The sequence below is a fragment of the Spinacia oleracea genome, chromosome 4, assembly GCF_020520425.1.
Source record: "Spinacia oleracea cultivar Varoflay chromosome 4, BTI_SOV_V1, whole genome shotgun sequence".
Taxonomy (NCBI): Eukaryota; Viridiplantae; Streptophyta; class Magnoliopsida; order Caryophyllales; family Amaranthaceae; genus Spinacia; species Spinacia oleracea.
The window spans coordinates 161494052-161511771 of NC_079490.1; the positions used below are offsets into that span (position 1 = coordinate 161494052).

At 35.6% G+C, this 17720-nt stretch overlaps 1 protein-coding gene across 3 annotated transcripts; it reads left to right on the top strand.

Annotated features, from left to right (window-relative positions):
- The first annotated feature begins 870 nt into the window (after positions 1-870).
- LOC110793682 (phosphatidate cytidylyltransferase 4, chloroplastic) lies at positions 871-14872 on the top strand. Of its 3 annotated transcripts, none has more exons than XM_021998583.2 (8): positions 871-1014; positions 2694-3075; positions 5708-6009; positions 7613-7803; positions 9631-9755; positions 10164-10297; positions 13973-14088; positions 14426-14872. In XM_021998583.2, the coding sequence occupies exons 2-8, from the start codon at positions 2818-2820 to the stop codon at positions 14515-14517; spliced, it is 1218 nt and encodes a 405-aa protein (XP_021854275.1). In that variant the 5' UTR covers positions 871-1014; positions 2694-2817; the 3' UTR covers positions 14518-14872. The 3 variants fall into 3 exon arrangements, 2 of the variants coding, with proteins under 2 accessions (XP_021854275.1, XP_021854276.1); XR_008932062.1 differs by lacking the exon at positions 871-1014 and adding an exon at positions 1021-1164 and having other exon boundaries at positions 13978-14088; XM_021998584.2 differs by lacking the exon at positions 871-1014 and adding an exon at positions 1021-1164.
- Positions 14873-17720: the final 2848 nt, after the last annotated feature.

The window sequence follows — 17720 nt, forward strand, 5'->3', positions numbered from 1 at the left end:
AATTTGTTCTCACCACGTTTATAGGGAAGTCAATCACACAGATGACTATGTTGCCGCCTTAGATCATCTCATACAGACACACCAAGAAATTGACCTATACATAGATAGTAAATTTTCTTATTTTATATATTTTGATGAAGTAGAATCTCTATCTCTATTATACTTCCTCCGTCTTTTAATACTCGGAACGTTTGTTAGTTTCACGCATGCCAATGCACAACTTTGATCATTTATATCTTAAATTCTCTTTATGCAAAAATTATAAAAAGTTAATATTTTGAAAATACACATTGAGACGAATCTAACAAAATTCTACATGACTATGTTTTATCTTATTAAAAAAGCACCAAGAATAGTCAAAGTAGATTGTATAAATAGTGGCAAAAGTCCAAACGTTGCGAGTATTAAAAGACGGAGGAAGTATAAGCCAAGAGGGGAGGGACATTTTGATAACATCACTTTTGGTGTCCCAAGCAAAAAGACTAAAATGCCCCAACTAACTCATATTTTTGGAAGAAAAAAAAATATGAGTTAGTTGGGGCATTAATACTAACTCATATTAATTAATACTAATTTAAAATACAATAAAAAGTGAAATCACTATCTAAAAATAAAATAAAAAGTGAAATCACTATCTAGATGCTTTCAATTAGAGATTACTTTTTAAACAACTTTTTTTGCATATTATTTACTGTGATTAGTTACAAATTTACAATAACGTAATTTTTAAATTTTATATAATCTCACACGCATAAAGTGTATATAAGATTAATATAGTATTAAGAGAAGACTATCCTAACTTTTATTGTATCTTTTTTTAAAATAAAAATAAATAAATAAAAGAACACTGAAATGTCAATTACCGTAATAACTCAATAATTTTCAGATAAATTCGCACCAGTGTCGTTACTTTCCACGGTTATCTTCTTACGTCTGGTTTCTACTTTCTACTTTCTACTTTCTACCTTCGCGGTTTGACGACTGTGTTCATCGTTCACCGATTGAATATTAGGGGTAAGTATCTATTCATTTGTCTTCTCATTGCAATTTGCATTTTGGGATTTATTCGATAATATCAATCTTAACTTCCTCTTCTTCACCCCCACACACTCTTTTTGTATTTCTCTCTCTTCCGGGACTCTCATTTCCTTGAGAAAATTGCTGGTAATTTTTCTATTTTAGGTTACATTCTTACAATTTGTTTGTATTTACCTCTAAATCCAATTGGTTTATAGAAATTTGGGTTGTTTAATTCTGTTTCATTTTCAAATTATGAAGAATAATGGCTCAACTTTGGACTTTCAGCGAATTAACGGGGGTTGTTGATTGGGAATTGTAAAATTTGTTAAGATATCAAGTTTCTAATTGACATTACTGTATTTTGGGGTTTTTATTCAATTTACATTTCATAATTGCCAGGCATGAACATTTATTAGAATGGAAGTGCATTTTGTGGTTCTAGTTTACCCGTTGCGAATTTTCTGTTATTGTGGATTGTTTTGGCTTTTATATAGCAGTAGATGCATTTTTTTTAATGTCCTTGAAATTGGGAATTTAGGAAGTTTGCTGGTTAGCTGTTACATCACTGTTTTTATTTTCGGGGGTGATACAAAAGGAAGTAATGTGGATGTCATTCGATGTTAGATATTAAGCTCTGTAGTTAGACAAACCACATTTTGTGAAATGATAAAACCCGTATTATTTTAGTTTGATGCCAAAACAAGAGACCTCTTATTTGGGTCTGAAGTAGCAGGATCAATTAAGGGCATGTTTGGTATAAATTTAGGAAAGAAAATGGAAAGGAAATAAATAAGAAGGGGAAAGGGTCATGTTAGCCATTACCATTATTAGTTGTTTGGTATTCCTTAGGAATGAATTGCTTGTAACAAATTTGAGATTGAGGAGAGTAATATTTTTGTTACCATAGGGTTAACAGAGGTAACAAATGGTGATAAATTGATAATGGTGTTACCCTTAGGAAATAGATCGTTTCACTACACCTCTCATACTAAACATTGGGTAATGGAAATAGTTAAGTGATTCCATCACTTAGACACTCTATACCAAACATGCTCTAATTAAGAATTTCAACAGTTATAAAAGTTTCAGCTACCAGGTTTAGCCCCATATCACTGGGCTTAATGTTAGCTAGATTACTGTCTAGTTGAAGCTGCTTAATACTTGGAACAATTTTTGGGAGGGGTGGTTAAATTACGTGGGCATTAGATTACAAAAGTTCGCCTGCCTTGCTGCTCTTGTCATGGTGTCTGCTACCTTGTTCATCGCTCTACCTTCAAAAGGAAGTGTAGATCGTTTCGTATAACGGATATATTCCCTGCACTCGAGTACCAAAGTTGTTAGTCTTGTGTCAACTGTTCCAGGATCCTGAATCTCTTGCACAGCTCTTTTGAAATCTGTGCTAATGGTGCAATTGCTCCGTCCTCTTTGTTGGGCATATTTAAGATATTCAAGGATTGCCATCAACTCTGCTTAATAGGGGTTAGAGCAGTAGAATGTCAGTGTGATTCCTTCTTTTCATACTCCATTAATGTCCCTCAAAGAGCAGCTGCACTGAGAGCAGCTTCATAGGGGCTGTACCATTAAAACAATATACCTCTATATTCCCTTTTCTCCCCCTTTCCCACATGCTTAGTTTGTTTTTTTGGTGTTTTATCTGGTTTATTTGGTTTCAGGCGGATATGGAGGTCAAATGAATGTTGCATACAGCATATGAGAAGTGTGGAGAGGTCTATCAACTACATGTCTTCTATTTACCTGTAATTTGAGGATATACTTGAGCTGAAAATACTAGTTTCCATGGCTGTGCAAGTTGGCTTAGGACGCAGTAATTTTGTCCCAATTTCTGTAGCCTCCTTGTGTCCATGCTCGCGGGCTCGTCCTTTTTTGAAACCCCTTGAATTTCCATCCGCTTCAACAAAATTGAACATTAGATTAACTAGGATGGTTTCGGATGATATGTACGGGATTCCAGTAACTATCCTGACAAGACATCGAACAGTTATGGCTGTGGCAAGAGCTGAACCAGATCGACTTGATGAAGGAGAAGCCAAAGAGGTTGGTATTTCTGATTTTTTTTTACTGGTATTAGCTCATTTTTGTATGCGTGTGATGTATTTACGTTGAGTTACCTCAAACATCACTTGGGTGGCAGTAACTTGACACTTTATCTAAATATTTGTAATACCATGACAATTTGTGCATAGTTTATTTAGTTGTTTTGTAATCTTGAACAACCCAATATGAAAGATACTACTCTGTAACAAACTTTCAGTTACTTGTAACAAAATGGTCATAGTAGATTGGAGGAAGAAATTTGTTAGTTTCAGTCTAATTTTTCTGTTATGATGTCGATTTTCTTTTTTTCTCCTCTCACTTTAAATATAAAGGCAAATCTGACTTCATATTCTTTAGCTTCAAAAAACAGTCATGCTGTTCAAAATGTAAGTTCAGTATCCCTGAGGATTGTTGGCCAAAATTAGGGTATAGAACTTTCATCTGCATTTATACTCCTTTTGTAACATCGTTACAAATCGATTGTTATTTTATAGAGAATTTCGTTCCTAAGTAAGATGATACTATTATAATCTTATACCGTGATTGGATTTTAGGTGAGTTGGATCTAAACAGAAAAATTAGGAAGTAGTGTAGTCATACTATGATATTTGATTAGAAGTGCAGAATTGTCGGTGCAACTAGTGATTTTTAATTTTTAACCTTGAAGCTTGGCAAAATATTTGGAAATGGTTGTTCACTTCACTATTTGTCTCTTGATTGATTTGGGGAATGGCTAGGCTCAGATAATGTAATTATTTACTATTAAGAAGATTCTATTTAATGAAGGAAATAAATCTTTCTGATACTTCCCTTAATCACTCACACAACTGCTGGAAAATGAAAGGAACACTGATACTGCCTAAGTGCCTATGACCAGTGAAAGTAGCAAATATTTGCACTAATGGTGGTCAGAGGTGCACGCTTGAGCTTGAAGATAGTGGTTGTTTTTGCAACTGGAGTTGAGTGGGTTTGATCATTGCTGTTACTGTGTGGCTGTCAGTGGCGGACCCACGTTGGGGCCAAGGGGGGCACGTGCCACCACCGGGAAAAAAAAACTGAAAATTAATAAAAGCAATAAAAACTGATATATACAATAACCTCACGCATAAGGCACAGAAATCGGTGTTGTTGTAGTGGTCAGCAAAGTAAATATTAGTTAGAGTATCTTGGTTGAGGGATCTCGGTTCGAATCTCTTCAAGGTGGTTTGTCTCTTTTTTTTCCTTTTTAATCGTTTTTTATGGATGGAATTCTTTTTATACGTTTTTCCTAATAAATTCATTTATTGTATTTTCAATTTTTTTTAATCTTCTTAAATTTCTACACAAATTAAAGCATTTTTTCTCACCTTTATATTCAGTTGGATTACACTTAAAAAAAAAAAATCACTCCGACCAGAACAAAATAAAATCAATCAATTACTATTCTATGATAACAACATTCCCTAAAGAATGTCGTTTTGATTCTTATATTTTTTTAACTTATAGTGAGAGATTGATAAAAAAAAAATCGAATCCCTTAAAAGCTCATTTTTGTTTCTCCTCAATCCATTTGCACGCACATCTTATTTGTCTGCCTCTTTTTTCTGTTAATTGTTTTTTCTGGATTAAATTTTTTAATCATTTTTCCTAATAAATACATTGTTTGTGTTTCCAAAAAAAAAAAATCTTCTTAAATTTCTACACAAGTTAAAGCATTTTTTTTTTTCTCACCTTCATATTGAGTTGGACTACACTTAGATTAAAGTTTCACTCTGACCAGAACAAAATAAAATCAATCAATTACTACTCTATGATAATAATATCCCTGAAAAACGTCGTTTTGATTCTTATATATTTTTTTTAACTTATAGGTGAGATACTTACAAAAAAAAAAATCTCAATCAATTTGAACTTTGCGCAATCTACCATATATATATTGATACAAAATTAACATCGTGAAAAATATCTTCGACTTGTAGCTACAAGTTACCCACTTTTCGTAACTCTACTCTATTTCAAAACCTACAACAGCTCTTTTTTTTGTACGGAGTATATATTCTATAACTACGAAGTACTTGTCTACTTTTGTGCCACCCCTGACCCAAAATCCTAGGTCCGCCATTGGTGGCTGTATCTCTTGTGCTACCTATTGGAAGATGTAGTATAATAGTAACCCAGTAGTTTGAAGATTTAGGTTCCTTTAGCTGAGATTTGTGGGCTGACTGGCATGTGTAGATAAAGTGTGTGGTAAATGGATATTAAAAGGTCCCAGGGCGAAGGTGAACACAAAGGACAAAGAGGTTTTTATGTCAATTTTTTTTTGTGGGGAGGGTACAAACTGAACTAGCACTAGGCACTAGTTATTAATACTCCATGTATTGGTTTTATGTTAGCCTTTCATAGAGCTTCCATATGGGTGTCTCTTCTAAATTGGATGGTTCTAGCAAATTATTATACAAATTCATGGGTATTAGAAAAAGTTATGCTAAGCCTCTAGAGGAGAAATAAAGTAAAACAAGACTCTAAAAACTGATTTTTTGAATATTGTATCTGAACAAGTGGGGGTTGTTATGGATAGGAATCCTAGGATGCATTTTCTTTTCTTTTGATCACAATTCTTGTCTGTTGCTGGTATTGAAAGGGTATGTTGTAGGAAGTTGACGAAGGCAGCAGTCTATTGGAAAAGGAGGAGATACATATAGAAGAGCAACATAAAGCTAGTCAGTTGAAGAACCGAGTAATATTTGGATTTGTGATTGGCATTTCAGTAGGAGGCATCATACTTGCTGGAGGATGGGTGTTTACCATTGGTGTTGCTGCTGCAGTTTTTATCGCCGCAAAAGAGTACTTTGGATTGGTAAGGAGTGATGGGATCGCTGTGGGAATGACACCGCCGCCTCGATATGTGTCAAGAGTTTGTTCTGTAATTTGTGCTCTCTTGCCTATTTGGACCTTGTAAGATCTGCTCTATCACCTTTGAATTTCTGTTTCTGGGTGTTGTTTCATAATTCTCTCATGATATTTTCACCGGCTGCAGTTGTGGGATCTGAGTTAATGAAACAAATGTACCAAGTCAACAATAACATGCTTTTCTGTTTGTGCCATTTGTGGCTGTATGCTTGTCCATTTAGTGGTTATTGTGAGCTTGTTCAACATTTGGGACTAAAAAATTCTGGATAAAATTTTATTACTCCCTTGATCCCTTAATACTTTTCACACTCTCCCGTATGGGCTGTCCCATAAATTTCATTTCAAGTAGACTTTTTTTTTCTCTCTCCGTCACATCACCCATTTTTTCTCTCTATTGTGACTCTTTATCTTATTATTTTCTTTTAGGTCATACTTCTATGCATAATGTTTTTGCTAACTGCTAAGGGCATATATAATAATCTTTAGAGGCGCGGAGGGAGTATTGCTTAGCAGATGCAGCTTCCTATAGCAGTCTTGTTGTCACATCCGCAACGCCTTTTCGAGGCATTTGTTCTTGCTTTAGATAAACACTTGCCAAGCAAGGCATTGTTAGACTATGGAGCTTGGGGCGGAGGGGTATAGTTGATTATGACTGGTTTCAATAGGTATTAAGGTTATTCAGTCATGATTTTCTCCCATATTTCTCCTTGGAATCTCATTAAGCACATGATTGTAACATATAGAAAACATTATGTATCTTGTCTGTATCATTTTATTGAACAGTCAAACCTGGTGGAAAGTTTTTGAGTAAACTTTCAGATGATATTATGTAAAGACTAAAGATATAACTTGAATTCTAGTTTGTTTAGCCATTTGATGCTTGGAAGTACTCACTGATCGATTCAGCTTTAAAGTATCGTCCCATAATGCCCTGTTAGATCTTAGGTTCTTGAGTCATGATTTTCTCCATTGAGTCTCATTGATCGTAACGAATAGAAATCTATATCATTTTATTGAACAATCCAAGGTGGTGGAAAGTTTTGAGCCTAAAGAAGCTTAAATACATGTCCAACTTTCAATGATATATTGTAAAGACTGAAGGTTAACTTGAATTCTAGTTTTAGAAGATCTTTATTACCAATTGATACTTAGAAGTACTCACGGATTGATTCACCTTTATACCCCCCCCCCCCCCCCCCCCCCCCTCACAGCTTGCATAGAATTAATCTACATAGCAAGATGATTCTCTGATTTTGTTCAGATTGAGTTAGTGTAGTTGGTGACAAAATTCGCCATGCGCAAATCAGGTATCTGGGTTTTAAGTCATTGCCCAATTTTAAATATCATTCCTCTTCATTAGAACCTAAGTATTCTGGTTCGACTCGTGGATGCTTGTACAGATTACTCTATGACACTAGTAAAACTTGGACACACAGAAACCAAAACAGTTTTACACTTCTGTATGCGTTCAACAATAATGCTTCTGGAATCCTGATAATACTGTTTTTGCTGTTGATTGAGTAGAATACTAGTTGACTGATATATTTTTGAGAGAGTATAGCATTCTACCATTGTTTGAGTTGATGAAATTGCTTATGTCAAGGAATATTATTCAATTGCTTACTTCTTTCTCCTCTTTTGTTCACAGATATGCTGGTCACATTGACATCTCGGTAACATCTGCAGCTTTCATTGTTGCAACAGCTTTGCTTTTACAGAGAGGAAATCCTCGCTTTGCACAGCTTAGTAGTGCCGTGTTCGGGTTGTTTTATTGTGGCTATCTGCCTTGTTTCTGGGTCAAGCTTCGATGTGGTTTATCACTTCCAGCCCTGAACACGAGTATAGTTCTGAACTCTGTCTTGATACACTAAACGATGCAATTTTATTTATTTTTAAGATGAAGTTGTTTCAATCAGAGTTGGTTTTTATAATATTTATCTGATAAAATCAGTAATAGTGTAATACCTTGTACAGAATTAAATGGTGGTTTTTTGTCTGAGAATATGAAATAAGGGAGGGAGTAATTGTGTATCGACGAGACTACGAGTACTACAACTATTTGTAGAAGGTAGTCGTCTGTCTTAGAACCCCAAGGATAACGGTTGGTTTTTGGGAAATGTTTTACATTTATCCCTGTCTGTCTGCAATTGCGCATCTACTCCCTCCGTACTTTTTAGGGGTTACAAGTTGATCAGCGCAAGCATTAAGAAAACATAGTTGAATGTTATATAATAATGAAGCTTGTGGGGTAGTTAACAAATAAAGAAATAGAAAAAAGCAATTGCGGTGTAAAACTTACCAAAAATGGAATTGTTTATGATTTTAGTGGCCCATAGGAAAGTGAGAAATAATAAACAATTGGTGAGTGGTTGTAAAAGTTACGGACTTGTAACTCCTAATAAAATACTGCCGGAAGTAGTAATTGTAACTCCCAAACAAATACGGAGGGAGTATCTCTTTAGAGCTCCATATACATCTATGTAGTAGGGACTATCGATTTACTGCAAGTGGCCAAATACTCCTTTTACTTTTTACCAATACCAAAAGAGCCATGGAAATCGGCTGTACCACTTTCTATTCTTTTTGCAATCACTTGTATGAGTGATGTGTGCCTGTGTGGTATGAATCATGTTTTGAGGTAGGGTCCTTGCGATCTCTCATCATTATCCCCGAAAAGATGAAATCCTCACGTGAAAAGGGAGTACGAATGCTGATACCGAAAAGAATAGGTCATGTAATTTTGGAAATTGGATTCCAACTACTACCTCAAGTATCTGACCTTATCAAAGTTGTATACGATTTGGAAAGTAGTGTAAAGATAATTTGGGGAGTTTGTCTAGCTAACAATCCTTACAGTAATTTTGGAGGCAAGCGGCCTTCAACTTCTTTTTTGTGGCACCGAAATAGTGGTTATTGACCCAAGGGGTGATCCCTGGAACACCCCTCTGACCCTCAAGTCACAAATGTACTTTCTAGAGGGAAAGACTTTTTAGATATCTGTATTTGTGAAGTTGGCCTCATATTTTATAGTAGGTAATGAATGACATTATGTGATTAGCTGGGGGTATCTTCGTAATACAGAATTTATTACAACTCCAGGCTTGGGTTGGGAGAAGCTTGATCTCCTCTGTAAAAAAAAAAAGGTGAAGCTTGATCTATGGTGGGGGTATTCACCTGTAATTGGGCCAAATCATGGATTGTACTCAAAAAAAGGGTGCTTATTGTTTTTTCCTGTTCTGGGATATTTCATTACTCCACTTTTTATTCTTATTCTTTCGTTATTACTTTCCCTTATACATGAAAAATCACTGCTCACAAGTCACCAGGACACACATTTTGAAACAGAGATAGTATATCTTTGTATCGTCTATTGTTGTTGTATTTAAACTATCTTTTCTTGAGAATTGAATATGAAGATTTGAAGATGGATTATATTTTTTTCCCCCTTCAATTACGTTCTTCGCACTCTCTTTTACTGTTCTTGTATCATCAAGTGCAAATAAACCCCTTTCAGTATTAAAAGTAAAGTGCTATGGAGTATATGTTATTAGCAATGATTTCTGTTTTGAAAGATGATGTTTAATTTACTCATTTAAATTTTATAGAGACTATTAATTGGCCTGATAATTTAATTTAACCTTTGCATAAATTTTCAATGATTGGCAGATATTGGATATTCCTGGCCTGTTCTACTTGGTGGCCCTACACATTGGACTGTAGGTCTTGTGGCAACCTTATTATCTATAAGCAGCATTATTGCCGCAGATACATTTGCTTTTCTTGGAGGCAAGGTAAGTTCTGATTTTGAAATTGACTGGTTGATGCAAATTGGGTTATATGATGACACAGATTTCATACTTGAACTTGAAACTTCATTAGGCCTCTAGTCAGGTTTATTGGATTATCTCATGCAGTGCTATTTAAAACGTGTGGGACAACTTTTGTTTTGGTACATGTTAACCTTGAGTTGGGATGGAGGGAGTATTTAAAGCGTACAATTGCTTGTTCAATCTTAATTAGAAGTAGATCATTCAGGGAAAAAAAAAAAAGCATGGCTTAGCCTTATATTTTGTGTAAATAAGGGATATGAGGCTCTCATTTCTTCTTTGATTCAAGGGGTGATGGTCATACGTGTTTGCACAACTGATATCATTATTCAATTTTATGCTTATATTTTGTTATTTCTATTACTTATGCAGGCATTTGGCCGGACTCCGCTTATTAATATTAGCCCTAAGAAGACATGGGAAGGAGCTTTTGTAGGTTTGGCTGGATGTGTTGCAACTTCTGTCATATTATCGAAGATACTTTGCTGGCCAAAGTCGTTGCCAAGGTACTTTTTCCTGTTTTCCCACTCGTAACAATTTGTCATGATCTGAATATCATGATTTGTTTAGCCTACCCCAATAATTCTGGTGTAGATTGCACTCCCTGATAAGACTGTTAAGTATAAGTGGTCATCTGCATAAAGTAGTCGGAGTAAATTGTCCCATTCTCACTCGGAAGTTGGAACTCACAAGCAGTATTTAAAAAAGCGCGCTTTAAGCCCTGAAGCTCGAAGCTCCAGGGCAAAGCGCTTAATTAGGTCTGAGCGAATCTCTTGTGCGCGCTTAAGCGCATGAAGCCCGCAAAGCGCAAAAAGCGCGCTTTTGGCGCTTCATTGAAATTCTTTTGTTTTTTTTTTTATTATTTTACGTTGAAAGCTTTTTTTATATGTTGTTATTGTGTTTTGGACCACTCCCTATTAATCCTTAACAATAGAAAGTAGACCAAGAGTCCAAAAGAAAAGGAAAAAGAAGAAAAGAAGAAGACAACAGTCACAACAGCCGACCCTAACAGCCGACCCTAGCTTCTGGATAAACACTATGTTATATGCTTTGTTTTTGTTAAAACAAAGGGTAATATATTTTTGGAAGCAAATCTGGTGTTTATATATTTTTGTGGTTATTTTAGTAAGATATATATGCATAATAGTAAAAGAACCTTCAATTCTTAAAAAGTGCGCTTTACTTCGATGAAGCGCGCGCCTTGCGCTTAAGCTCTAGTACTCGTATCGCTTTAGTGCGCTTCGCGCTTTTTTATACACTGCTCACAGGTTCAAGCTGTGCGAACAATGTCTACGCTGGAGAATGTCATCTCCATAAACTCAAACTGCCCTGCTTTTTATGGTTGCATAAATTACTAGGCTGTAATTTTATTGCACTCCGTTCAGTTTTCCAAAAGAACTGACTTCAGATAGATTCAGTGGGTGCATGGCTTCCAGGTTTCTAGCCTTCTAGGCATGACTGGCTGATTATACCATTTTGTCTGACTCTGAACCCTACACTTGATAGGGGAAAGGGCACCAGGAAGATGTCAGTTCAGAATTGTAGGTCTCAGTTTGGGACTTGATTGTACTAAGTGTTATAGTGGTAGCAGATTCCAGTTTCAATCACCGCATTTACGACTATGCTAGATGTTCAGCCTTGACAGTCACCACTTCACCCTACTGTATATGCCCCTGGTACGGAGAGGAAATGTTGGCCTGACTCGCGAGGAAAAGGTGGACGCGTCAATTGATCAGTAAATAGATGTACCTTTCTGTTAATCCCAAACAACCCTGCTGCCCATCCACGCAATCTGTCAGGCTGGCCAAAACTCCCCAATCATGTAATATCTAAGATTTGCAGTGAAAATCCTAAAGTCTCACTCTTCATTCTGGTGAAAATTGAGCCATCAATTCACTAGAGTGAATAGTGAGACTTTAGGATTTTGATCCTTGTAGAAATGTTGGCAGTACTATACGGTAGTTAAATAAGTTATTGGTTGGAGTGAAAGTACTTGTAAACTTTCACCTACAAAGGAGAGCAAAAGGTGCTGTAGATGAGTTGACAGGTTAAGGCCTTAAAGGCATGCTTGGATTGGAAGACAAATATAGAAGAATGATGAAGACGAGTTCAGGTGGTGGTAGAAGAGATGTTGTAGTTATAATGCAAGGAGGAGGGAAGGGGAACTATACACTCATTCTGGGGTATACATTTCCCCAGGAGGATGGTGGGTAACTACTACTTCCAAAATGAGGGGTAACTGTTCTCCTTCCTCCTGAAGCAATCATAACCTCACTTTATCTAGCATTACCTCCATCCAACTTCGTTTACTTTGTTTTTCCTTATATTACCCCCAACTTAATTGCCTTAGGACAGAACAAAAGAGGCAGGTTTTGCATTTATGTTTTACATTTGCTATATTTTTCATAATTAGATATTGTTTGCATGTATTTCAGTTTGCTGTTTTATCTTGAAAAAGGTTCATAGTGAGATATCAAGTGTCCTGCCTCCATGCCCTTATCATTAATATAGACACTTGGTAAATGTGTCCGTAATGCTAGTGCTACATCGCAATCTAATGAGAGGAAATATTTTTATGACAGGTTAGTAAACAAAAAAGTAAAGGGATTGTTTGCTTCGCTTGAATATTTCAGCCATAACTTGTGAAGTTTTTCCTCAGCATTCCCCCCTAACTTTTTGGATTTCCCTGCCTTAAGTATTTGTGATTGAACCCCCACTACCACTAGTGACTAGCCCCCTCGCCACCACAGTCTCAAGCCCTCAACCAACTGGCACACCCGTATTTCTTCTACAATCCAACACCAACTTCCTAGACTCTGGCCCACCATTTTGTTCACGTCACATTCACATTTACATCCGCAGTCACAACCACCAGCATCCCATTTCAACCTTAGCTCACTTCGTATAATCACCCTTAGTCCTTATCATTCTGTTGTCCTCCATTGTCCCCGTCAATATAGAATAGTGTCTTTGGTTCTTTGCCTCGATGCAATTCCTGCCACAACAGGCCAACAAGGTAATGCGAGAATGAGAGACACAAAGTAGATTGCAGTAAATATAACTTAACAAACAAGAAACACATAGACAAGGGAAATTGTTACCGCTAAACCCCAAACTGAATTTGGCCACCAGAAGAATATTTTTGCAATTCAATGCCAAATTGAGGCAGTATTGGCAGTTTTTTGAAAGGATAAGGGTAATGACAGGGAGGAAAGGAAGAGATTGTTTCTGTTATGGGGATTATTTTGAGAGAAAAGTATGAAATGATTGGGAGAGGGGAGGAGGTTGTGAGTTTGTGCCCATGGTGATTATGCCTGTCAAAGATAAGTGACACTGCCTCTTGATTGTGTCATAGTGTAGTAGCTACCAGATGCCTCTTGATTGGTCAATTAAACAAATAACCTTGTGAATTGTGTAGAAAGTGGTCTTTTATCTGGAGTTTGAAAGAAATTTGAACTTCGTGCTTATAGTCGCAGGACTCACAGCTTTTGAGTTGTTTGTCATTCTGTTTGGTTATGTAGCCTCTGTCTGCGCATGAAATTGATGTTTGCAATTATAAGGTTGCCAACTGGATTATCCACATCTCTATTTGGTGTGAAATATCAAATGAATGATGCTCCTTTTGAAAGAGCACATAAGTAGTAGCTGATAAAGAGGAATGTTCTTATGGTTGTTTGAGAAGTGCGGGTGTTATTGTTGTTTGATTTAGCAATATCTTATGCCTCTCCGCCAAACTTGTCCCGTGTGAACATGTTGAAAACAGAGAAATTTTGTTAGTTTGATTTAATTCAATATTCTCTGTAAAAAGTTTGCATCTATGCTATTGCTGCTTTTAGTTATGCTGGTATTTGGATTACATCTTTCAGTGAGATCCTGCATTTAGTTGTGAGGTCTGTAATTCCTCGCCACTTGCTTTGGTGTTTCCGTTATCATGTTGTACACTTGTACTTGTTACTGGAGAGAGTTTTGTTCTCTAGACTTTATGTAGTTAACAGGAGTCAGTTTCCTATGTGTTCAGGATTCAACTTTATCTCTTTGTATAAGATGTATGTATATTCTATTCGACAATCATAATATCATTATTACAATGTAGATTTGTAGTTGTCAAACTGATCAGAATTTTTCTATCCAATTGTCGTCGTTTGAATATGACTTAAGATCTCTTTGTTCACCCTTTGCAGTGCAGTTGCATTGGGGTTTCTGAATTTCTTCGGGTCGTTGTTTGGTGACCTGACTGAGTCAATGATAAAACGAGATGCAGGTGTTAAGGATTCTGGTTCTCTTATACCAGGACATGGTATGCCATGATTTTTTTACTGTTCTTTTTTATTCAGGTTGGGGGAAAGCAAAAAGATAAACTGTACATTTGTTTTTTCACCTCATAATTCTTGTGCTTAAGAAACTGGATTGCAAAGTGCCAAGTATAATAAGCTAAAAGAAAAAACAGTTAAGCATTTAATAGCATCAGATGACACGGGTAAATATCATTATCGGAAATTAATGCTTATACATAGCTTTTACGAGTATGTAAGAGAGATGTACAGCAAAACCTTGCATATAATAAAGGAAAACATAATGGATTACCATGATCAAGTTTCTTATTGTAAGTTTATGCTTTGTAATTTTATCCGCAGGTGGAATACTAGACAGGGTAGACAGTTACATATTTACTGGCGCGCTCGCGTATTCTTTTGTTAAAACTTTCCTGCCACTTTCTGGTGTTTGATTCACTTATTGCCATCGGCGTGTGAAATTGAGGAAGAGTTTTCGGTGCAGACAAGCTTTTCATAGGCGAAGCTTACAGAGAAGTGGTCAGTAACTTATTGCAAAGTATGAGTAGTTTAGTCCCATACTTGCCCAGTTTTGTTTGTACAGATTCTTTTCAGTCCTTAGATTAAGGCCCATAATTAAGTAATTTTTCTTTATATGTCCATATTACTCCCTACAGTTTATCTTTATCGCAAACTTCGTATTCATTCAGGGTAAGCTTTTAGGGCAATAACAGTTTCAGTTTCACAAGTTTATGTACTCGGTAATTTGTGTGGGAATCAAAATAATGCCTGGATACTTGTTTATTATCATATTTTGGGTTTTTTCATAGGGGTGTCAAATCGGGTCATCGGTTCGGTTTCGGTTCGGTTTCGGTTCGGGTTCATCGGTTCGGGTTGAAACCGGTGCATTTTGCTATCGGTTCGGGTCGGGTTGAAAAACTAACGGTTCGGTTCGGGTTATGTGGTACGGGTTCATATCGGGTCGGTTCGTATTTGGTCGGGTCATAAACGGGTTAAGTCGGGTTCATATCGGGTTGGGTTCGTAATGGGTCGGTTTGTAGTCGGGTCGGGTCAATTCGGTTCGTTTGTTAAGGGGTTTAGCCGGATTGTAATTGGGTCGGGTTCATATCGGTGCGGGTTCATGTTTAGTCAGATCAATTCGGATACAAATCACAAACAATGTCGAGTTATTACTAAAATCACAATTTTCAATATGTTTATACTGTAATAACTACATTATTAAAGCAAAGTGACAGGTAAAAGAGGCCATATAATTTGATTACGTGATTTATAACTAATGTTATTTTCTTTATTGACGAACAACTAATTTAGTAATGTTCACTATCCAATTAATTTCATAAACTTAATTAAGAAAAGTTAGTCAATGTCTTTTATTATGTCATGTAATATTTACCATTCAAATGGAATCAAAATCATCTATGTCCTCCCCCACCATGCCAGAGTATTAAGAAACATGTATTGATGAACTAAATAATAATAACGTAGTAATTAATAATCGATAATGTTGAATTAATACGTAATGAATTTGTAAAGTTTGTAAATACAAGTTTGTCATATATTCATATTGGTTTAAACAACAACGAGACTAACACGTTCATTAACGAAACGAGACAAACAAGTTCAATTAAAATAGCATAGTTTTTCGATTAGTTCTTAGGTTACAAGCTTATAAGCTTATAAAGTATTGAATTAGATCAATTTAGTTTAATGATCGATTAGACGATTAGTCAGTTGAATATGAGTCAATAAAAGTGTGCACATTCAATTCTACAAGACTATAACTATACAGTAATATAGCTATATTGGAAATACATCTAATAAAGAACAATATGTTAAATGATAACATGTTTAGTTACTTAGTTGGTTGATAAACAACAGTTCGAATACTCGGTTGAACAACGCACATTGAATTATATCTTTGGTTTATAAAGGTTTAAGAAGTACAATTACTACGAATTATATCATTTGATATCTTAGCATTTCGGCTCTGTTTAGTTTGACAAAAAATATTTCAAGTAAAAACTTATTTTTGAGGCGGGTTATGAAGTTTGAATTAAACTGGGTGTAAACGGGTTACGAGTTGTAAACGGTTCGGGTTGAAACAGTTCGGGAGTGTAAACGGTTCGGGTTGAAACAGTTCGGGTTGTGAACGGGTTTTCCCTGGGTTGAAACAGTTCGGGTTGAAATAAATCGGGTCATTAACGGTTTTCGGGTCCATTCGGTTCGGGTAGAAACAGTTTCGGGTTGACGCATGACGGTTTGTTATCGGGTCTTAATCGGTTTAATATTTTCGAGACGGTTCGGGTTGATTGTTATCGGTTCGGTTAGTTTTCGGGTTTCAACTAACGGGTTATTAACGGTTCGGGTTCTTAACGAATCGGATTAACCCAGCGAGTTCAACGGTTCGGATTGAGATTTGACGGCCCTAATTTTTTGCATTTAATTTACCAAGTTCTCGTAGATAGTGATCCGAATTTCATAGGTTGGAGGGGCTAAATATACCATATGCCCGAGTTTTGAGTGAAAGGGGCTCCTGGGTCATGTAATTGACAATATGTAAACAACGTCCGCAAATGGGTCATGATTTTACAAATTGTAATTTCGAAATCAGGTCGGATTCGGATTATGACTTTTGTAATCCGAAAAATCGGGTATCCGATCCGGTTTATAAAACCGGACCGAATATCCGGTTTTGCTCACCCCTAAAAATATTTAAACTAGTTTTTTACCACCTGAAAATGGAAAAATAAAATGAAAATATTATGTGGGTAGGGACAATTGCAGTATTTCTAATATTTTCTCTTCTTCCACAATTTCATATGTATTTAACTTCATTCTCTTCCTATGCTTCCTCATTTTCCATGAATTCACATAATTTCTCCTCTCATTAATTGACAAAATTCGATGACAATAAAGAGAGGAGGGTGAAGGAGATAAAGAAAATCATAGAAAGAGTGTAAAAAATGGAGGGAAATTGAATTAGTGGGCTCCACGTAATAATTTTATCTATTTTTTCCTTATCGGGTGATAAAAAACAAGTTTATTTTATTTTATACAATTTTTAGTTCACAAATTCTTATTTACAAAGGTTGTACAATAAACATTGTACACTAGAGTAAAAGTTAACTCAAAATGCTTAAAAGTCAAGCTTATATATGTAAAAATTATCTATTTTTTAGTGATTTTTTTTCATTTTTAATAAAACTTATTTCTTCAAAATCACTAATAATGTATAAAATTAATCATATAACCTTTAAAATGTTTATCTATCAACGTTTTTTACTAATATAAAAGTTAATCAAAACTAGGTTAAAGTTACAAGAAAATGAGTAAAGGTTATATTGATGTACAATAAATTTATTGTGCACCTTGTGCGCACAAGATCTTTTGTTTTTAGTTTTTTAGGTGGTAAAAGATAATTTTTTGATTTTTATAGGTAGTAAAAACAATTTATCCAAAAATTTATCATTTAAAAATAGATAAATGTACATATATAAAGGTAACATTTTAAGCATTATGGGTTAACTTTTACTCCGGTGTAAACATAAGAATTTGTGATATCATCAACATAAGGATCAAGGATCTAACAAATGAGGGAAAATTTCAACCAAAATTACTACATTAGTACACTAACATA

Coding starts and splice junctions, on each gene's coding strand:
- LOC110793682 (XM_021998583.2), top strand. CDS start 2,818: ATGGCTGTGCAAGTTGGCTTAGGACGCAGTAATTTTGTCCCAATTTCT. Junction 6,010..7,612: donor CTCTTGCCTATTTGGACCTT/GTAAGATCTGCT, acceptor TTTTGTTCACAG/ATATGCTGGTCACATTGACA. Junction 10,298..13,972: donor TGGCCAAAGTCGTTGCCAAG/GTACTTTTTCCT, acceptor CACCCTTTGCAG/TGCAGTTGCATTGGGGTTTC.